The 7,247-nt window shown below is 52.8% G+C and overlaps 1 protein-coding gene and 1 long non-coding RNA gene across 2 annotated transcripts in view; both read right to left on the reverse strand.

The window, feature by feature from the left end:
- LOC121660592 (uncharacterized protein DDB_G0271670-like) overlaps positions 1–556 on the reverse strand; it is a 1,204-nt gene extending 648 nt beyond the window's left edge. The window contains exons 1-2 of the mRNA XM_042019988.1: positions 497–556; positions 42–439 (exon numbers count right to left, since the gene is read on the reverse strand). Of these exons, the coding sequence (XP_041875922.1) occupies positions 42–439; positions 497–556 (458 nt within the window). The remainder of the gene's footprint in view (positions 1–41; positions 440–496) is intronic.
- A 46-nt stretch (positions 557–602) lies between these two features.
- LOC121660593 lies at positions 603–2,956 on the reverse strand. Its single transcript, XR_006014725.1, has 3 exons — positions 2,544–2,956; positions 2,296–2,381; positions 603–1,691 (listed from the first exon to the last, which is right to left on the reverse strand). It is a non-coding gene; the product is annotated as an uncharacterized LOC121660593 (long non-coding RNA).
- Between the last annotated feature and the right edge of the window lie 4,291 nt (positions 2,957–7,247).

A 7,247-nucleotide genomic window follows, 5' to 3' on the forward strand; every position in this document is an offset into this window, starting at 1 on the left:
AGGAGGAGGAGGAGGAGGAGGAGGAGGAGGAGGAGGAGGACGAAGACGAGGACGAGGACGAGGAGGACCAGGAGGAGGACGAGGAGGGTTTGGACGAGGACGATGACGGCGAGGTTGAGGACGAGGACGAGGAGGAGGTGGACGGGGATGAGGAGGAGGACGACGAGGAGGACGAGGAGGAGCAGGATGAGGAGGAGGATGATGAGGAGAAGGTAGACGAGGTGGTGGAGGACGAGGAGGAGGAGGGGTAAGGGTGGAGATCTTCCTCATCCTGCTCCTCCACTGCTGACCCCAGGCAATTCCCTGGAGCATTCAACACCTGCCTTTGCTGCTCGAGGATCTTGTCTAGCAGCTCTCTGAGCCTCTTCACCTTTGGCAGCGCGGCAGCATCCTTGGAGTCATGGACTGGCACCTGGCAGCTCCAGGACACTTGCTGCTCCTAGGATGCTTTTCTCTGGGATAATCTTCTTGGACACGGCCTTGCTCCAGTTTTTACTTCCAGCCCTTTCCTGGCCATCTGCATCCCCAGCCACAAGCAGGTTCTGATATCTGACATGGCTCTAGGAGAGCAGGGACTCCTGTCTGGGGGCAAAGAAAACAAAGACAACTTGTAACAAGAGAACCTGGAGCTTCTAGTCAGAAGAGAAAGGACTATTCAATCAAGGCAGGGCCGATGGAGAAAACTTTCTAAAATGGACCAAGCAGCAGAAGCACAGGAGTTTTCAGAAGAAATTCCCCTCCCAGCACTTGGCTTAGGGAAAAAGCCTGATGTTGCTAGGAGAGACTTGAGTTCAGGTCTAGTATTGGGTAGCAGACATCTGAACATTTAGACTATTGGCTGTCCAGGCTCACGCTATTCCAACCTGAGAGTGAAACTATTCTAAAAGCTAGGGATGCTTGGAAGAAATGTTTCTGCTCACACCACGACTGGGGACCGTGTATCATTCATACCTTGCACCTGTCCAAAGGCCTTCCTCTGTCTGCGCTCCGGCAGCTCTCACCGAGGCTCTGGCAGGGATGGAGGCTCTTGCCACAAGTATCCCAAGCGTGGAGATCTTCCTCATCCTGCTCCTCCACTGCTGACATCAGGGAATTCCCTGGAGCTGCCAACACCTGCCTTTGCTGCTCGAGGATCTTCTCTAGCACCATGCCAAAGGCCTTCTCCTATGGCAGCGCTGCAGCATCCTGCGAGTCACAGACTGGAACTGGCACCTCCAGGAAAGTTCTGCTGGGAAACACCCGTCAGCCATTCCCTGACTGCAATGAGCTGGCCTCCTATTCCTCTGCAAGGCTCCTCCTGGCCAGGTGCATCCTCAGCAATGAGACGGCTCTGCTGAGAGCCGCGGCTCGGAGGGAGCAGCGAGTCCTGTCCAAAGGGCTTCCTCCGTCTCCAGTCCTGCACCTCTCACAGGGGTACCAGGTATGGTCAAGTCTCCGGCCAGGAGTATCCGACGTGTGGAATTCATCCTCATCCTTCTTCTCCATTGCTGATGGTACTAAACGCCCTGCAGATGGGAACATCTGCATTTGCTGCTGGAGCATTTTTTCCAGGGCCACACCAAAAGTCTTCTCCTCTGGTACTGTCACATCGTTCTTGGAACCTTGGTTGGGAACTGGTGGCTCCAGGACAATCGCTGCTCTGCCTCTGGCTTGTGGGAGTGCCTTACTGGAGGCCTCCTCTTTTCTATCTCCTGCTTAAATAAGAAAGGCTTCGTAACTTGACTGCTCTATGCCAGCTATGAATACATCATCTCTTCTGGAACTCTTTTACAGTGGACACAGAGTTTGTTGAAGCTCATTCTCACAACTCTTATCATGACTATGCCTCATAACTCTTACAACTCTTATTAGTTCATAACCTGGATTGCACATTGTCTCTATCCAGACTAGAATTTTAAAATATACAATACAATTCTCAATATCCTCTAGCTACAAGATGTAACCACACATCTTTGTCCTTTTTTATTTTTGCAAAAACATTGGCAATTGTTTCTCTCTTTAATATTTTTCCCTTCAGAACTCATCTGTTTCCTGTTTTCACTTCCTCTACTCAGAAGACCTTTCCTTTGGTTTATTCTTGTACTGATTCTCCAATCTTTCCAGGCTACTTTATAAAGATGTAGCTGGTGCAACATATACTTCTTAGATAGTTTTTGTTATTTTGATTTATACTACAGGAAGATGATAAAACACGCATTTTACATTACCTCGGACGGCAAAAATTTTTTGCATTTTTAATGGAAAATATATTTTTAAAGTTTGGATAGCATAATTTAAAAAAAATAGTTTCATTACCTGTCCAGTAGCCATAGCATAGATCTGTATCCATCATCTAAAAGTAAAGCCAGCTTTTGATTTGATACACACATTGAGACTTTATCCTGTATGAAATAAAGCAGAAAAAATATGCTATTACAGTTTTATCTTCAACTCAATTGGATGCTTTTGCCCAGACTCTTTGCTCCATATATGTCATTTACACCACAGAAAACAAGACAGAATCCTATCCAAGCAAAAATCAGTGGGAATGGAGAATGACTTACTCGGCAACACCTGATTCTCTCTGTGCAACATGCACTACAGCTTTCTTCCGGTCTGATCAAACACTTCTTATGGTAAAGATCACCATCCTATAATCTGGACTACGGACTGACTTCCCGGCTCGACGTGCCTCATCGCCGCCAACCTGATCCATTCTCTGCACATTGACTGAGCCTGACCGTACCCTCTGCAACCACCACCTCCCTGGGCAACCTGTGCCTGACCACCCCAACAGCGAAAAAAAAATTTAAAATGTCATCCGAATCCCACTGTCCCATTTGAAGGCCACTCCCTCTAGTAGCCCGTAGGCTTCTTTTCAGAAGCGATGTGAGGGGAAGGCGGCTCGCCGCTCCTCCTTGCCCACACGGCTGGCTCCCTTCCAGGCCCGATCCCACCCACGGTAAGGAAGGAATGCACCCACCCACACGCCCGGGGCCATTCCTTCACCGGGGCTCGGTCACTCCCTCGCCGGGGAGGTCACTCCCCCACCAGAACCAGAACCAGAACCAGAACCAGAACCAGAACCAGAACCAGAACCGCGCCCGCCCCACCGCCGCCGCTCCCGCTCTGCCTCCCCCACGGCCCCTCAGCGGCACCGGCCCCTCCGGGCCCCGCCCCCGCCCCGCGGCCCCGGCCAATCCCCGCCCAGCCCCGCCCATCCCGCGGCTCCCCATTGGTGGCGCGCGCTCCGCCCGCGGGCCGAGCAGCGCGAGCGACGCAGGCTCCGCCCCCTGTCCCGCTGCGCGCGCAGAGCGCTCGGCCGTGCCCTGGGGAGCGGCGGCCGCGGGGCCCGCGTGGAGCGGCCGTTCCTCCGTGGCTGCGCCGCCAGCACGGCCGGCAACGCGGGCGTGCAGAAGGCGCTTCGGCCACCGGGCAGGAGGGATCACTGCAGAAACCCAAACGTTCTGCAAGAGTGGGAATTGGTGTCCAAGGACATAGTTTACACCTGCACTTGGCTCGCAACATCCCCCTGCAGCGCTACGGGCTGGTTACTTTAGGCGGCCACAGAGCCCTTAAAGGGAACTGGGCCGCCTTGACTTGTTAGCAAAGCGGCCACAGAGTCCCTAAATCAGACTGGGCTGCCTGGAGTTGTTACTAAACTCCCCACATTGCACTGACCGTTCTGTGCAATTTCCAATGGCCCCGCAGAAAAAGACCTGGGGGTGGTGGCCAAGAGCTGCTGAACACAAGCCCAGGTGTGCCCAGGTGGCCAAGAAGGACATCAGCATCCTGGCCTGGGTCAGCAACAGTGCGGCCAGCAGGACCAGGGCAATGACTGTCCGTCCCCCTGTTTTGGGCACCGCTGAGGCCCCACCTTGAATCGTGGGGTCAGTTTTGGGTCCCTCACTGCAAGAAAGACTTTGAGGTGCTGGAGCGTGTCCAGAGAAGGGAATTGAGCTGGGGCAGGCTCTGGAGCACAAGTCTGAGGAGTAGCGGCTGAGGGAGATGAGGGGCTCAGCCTGGAGAAAAGGAGGCTCGGGGAGGACCTTCCCTCTCTCTCCAACTCCCTGGAAGGACACCGGCTTCGGTGGGGATTCCTAACCATAAGGTATCTATCCCATGATCTTTTGCGCCAAGAAGATTGTCACTGTAACTTTAGGATTTGGCAGCCGGGAAACCCTGGGGAGGATGGAGGGCTTTGCTTTAGGGCACGTGTTTTTAAAGGCTGCCCAGGCAGTCGCACATCGTGCAAAAGGTGTACGCTCTGCGCAAGACTTACGGGAATCCTGGAATTCAGTGACTGCGGTGTAAAACTGCCCGCTTCCCTTCCGCCGGCGGATCGGGGCAGTCGCTTGCGTGGTTGCTGCGGGAGCTTTTGTGCATTCGGCTTCGGGACTTTGCTAGGCTGCAATTCGGCAATGTGATCGAATGTGCCTGCTTTCCCTGCCTCCTTGCCGCTCGGGAATGCACAGATGGTGCACGGTGTTCTGCCTGGAGCCGGGGCTGTGTCCGCCGTCCCCTGAGTGCCCGGGGAATCGCTCCCTTCGCTCCGTTGTGTCCGAGCCGCCGCTGCCCCCGCCCCGCTGAGGGGCCAAGCGTGCAGCGGAGCGCCCCCTGCCGGCCGCGAGTGCCCCCGGCCCCGCCCCCTGCCGGCTGCGAGTGCCCCCGGCCCCGCTCCCCGCCGGCCGCGCGGGATCCTGGCCCCGCCCCGCGCCCACCGCAGCCGCCAGCGGCCCCTGCCGGGCGTGGCCAGAGCTGCAGCAAAGGGCAAACACGGCCCCCGGCGGGGGAACCTCCTGTGCGTGTGCTGGGGTTTGTTCTGTGCATATTCTGTACTAAAGAACTGATACTCCTTTCCTGCATTTTTTCAGTCCATAATTTTCGAAGTTATAATGATTTGGAGAGAGCAGTCTTCCTGCCATTCCAGGAAGGTTCCCACTTCCTTAGCAGACATTTAACTTTTAAAACAGGACACTTTGTTAAAAAAAACCAAACCCGGGAACATTTCATGATTTCATGTACTACATGATTTCACATCTAAAGAAACCGGGCTGTCTGCCCTTTTCTTCTCAGGCAATGCATTCCTCTGTCTTCAAGTACAAAAGCAACAAAGCGATTATAGGTAACAGTGGCAGAATACGCTGTGTTACTGTCACAGGGCCTCCCGGCTTACTTCACCAGCTCCTGTCTGCTGTTTGTTGCTGCCCAGTGAAGAAGACTCACATTTTCTTTGTCTGGTTGGCGAACATCATATCCTGCTTCTACCAGTTCTTTGCATCGCTCTGCCATTCCATACCTTAAATGAGACAACACCCATTTACTTACCGTTTGTTAAATATCCTCCAGTTTGGAGACAGTCGCATCCTAAAGAAAAAATACATCTCAATAAGCATCACCCAGCAGTTCCTACTTGAGCAGATTCCACACTGCATTCAATGGAAACCTTGTAAAAAGAGTGGAGCTGTGCCTTGAGGAGTAGAAGCTTCTACTTAACAAATCTGTCTGAAATGCTTTTGGTTTATTTACAATAGTAGCTGTAAGTGATGTTTCTTCTTCCACTACAGGGAGAAAATGAAACTGAAGATGTTTCCTCTGTAAAAATTGAAGCTTTGTAACAATGGACCTCCCGCTCCCAGAGGAAACGTGCCACGGCCCTTGGAGAATTGGCAGTCACCGCTCACAGGCCATCGGAAAAAGGGATAATTGTCACCCCCAGCTCAGCCTCCAGATCGGGGCTGACAGGACTCTCGCCATCCCCTCACGGTGGGATCCTGGCTGGAAGCATCACAGCTCGGGTCAGGACTTTGGGTAGAGACTTGGAGAGCCATTCAGGGCACAAGAGGGTTGGCAGCCCTTAGAAAAGAAAAGAAAAATGAAAGAGCAGGTGCATTTATGAAAAACCCCTTTTTTTTACCGACCCCTGTTTCGGTAGGTCACGGCAGTAGACAGAAGGTAGCACAGATTTGTAGCTGGCACCCAGGCCTGTTCCTGTAACTAGACTGGTTACTGCACTTTTGTCCTGGGTTGCAGTGTATTCTATTACCATCCCCATCAGCTGTTGAAATCAGGTGGGGCAGTGTTTCCTTGCCTCCTCCCCCCAGACTATCTTTCTGTTAATTGCCCATCATTGTCCTGCTGCCTGACTCAGAGATAACTCCCTCTGGACTATCTTCTGTTAATGAGCCTAATCAACACTTTGCCTCATGACTCGTTACCCCATTGTGAGATGCTCCACCCAGAGGGAGGAACCAAGCATCCCATCGTGGATATAATCTGAGGCTGAACACCAGAGACACGGGCTTCCCACTGGATTTCCAGAGGACAGGAGCTACACAGCCACCATTGGACTTCCTGAGGAAGAGCAGACTGTTTTACTACAGGATCACTGCTTCAGAGGACTGCAGCCACCATTCTACCAGACTGCTACCACCACCCTGCCTAACAGGGTGTCAGGTTGTACCTTGACTCTGTCAGTTTGACAGTGTTTTCTTTTACCTTTTTTTTCCCCTTTTCTTTAATTTCCATTAAATTGTTATTCTGACTTGGTGCCTCCCACTGGTTTGTTTTCAAACTAGCACAACTTTCCATCTCCATCAGTTGTTTTTAGGGTAGAGGAAGATATTTGGGAGGGGCACAATGGGCCCAACACCATGGGAGCAAGTCCAGGATGTCAACAGCTTTCAGTTATGAATGAGCAGGAAGCTAAGAGACAAAGTCAGGCTTTTTTCTCATCCTGAAGGTGGAGAAGGGAAAATTCAGAGCTGACAAAAATATACCGTATTGGGGTGCACAAGTGCAGGGAGAACCCTCCCTTGCTGGACAGGAGGTGCTACGAGCATTCAGTGATTCTTTGTTGGCATAGCAAAGTCTCCAGAAGGGAGCTGGGGAGAAATACCACTCCTTCCACCCAGTGTTCTGTAGCTCTGGGCTACACGGTGCAACAAAGTTATCAAGAATTGCTCCGTTACATAACACAACTCCCGAATGTGAGACGGGGTTAGAGGCTGGTAACACCAGGGGGGTTCCCTTGGAGTCCCTAGGGATCACTTTCTCTGCCGCTCCTTCCTCTGCAGCGGCGGTCACCTCACGCTCTTTCCCTGCCCCAGCATGGGAGGCTGAGCCTGCTGGAGCGTGACCATCTGTCCCAGAGTCTCTTTCAGCATCTGCGCATCCTTGCACAGCTCCTGTAGACGCTGCTGTCCCCTGAATCCATGCAGGCCAGGCTGCATTTGCCTGCTGCCAGTGTGAGGGGAAGAAAGAGCAAG

This window comes from Corvus kubaryi, unplaced genomic scaffold (genome assembly GCF_017639235.1).
Source record: "Corvus kubaryi isolate FWS band 111438036 unplaced genomic scaffold, C.kubaryi_AGA036_p1.0 36625, whole genome shotgun sequence".
Classification (NCBI taxonomy): Eukaryota; Metazoa; Chordata; class Aves; order Passeriformes; family Corvidae; genus Corvus; species Corvus kubaryi.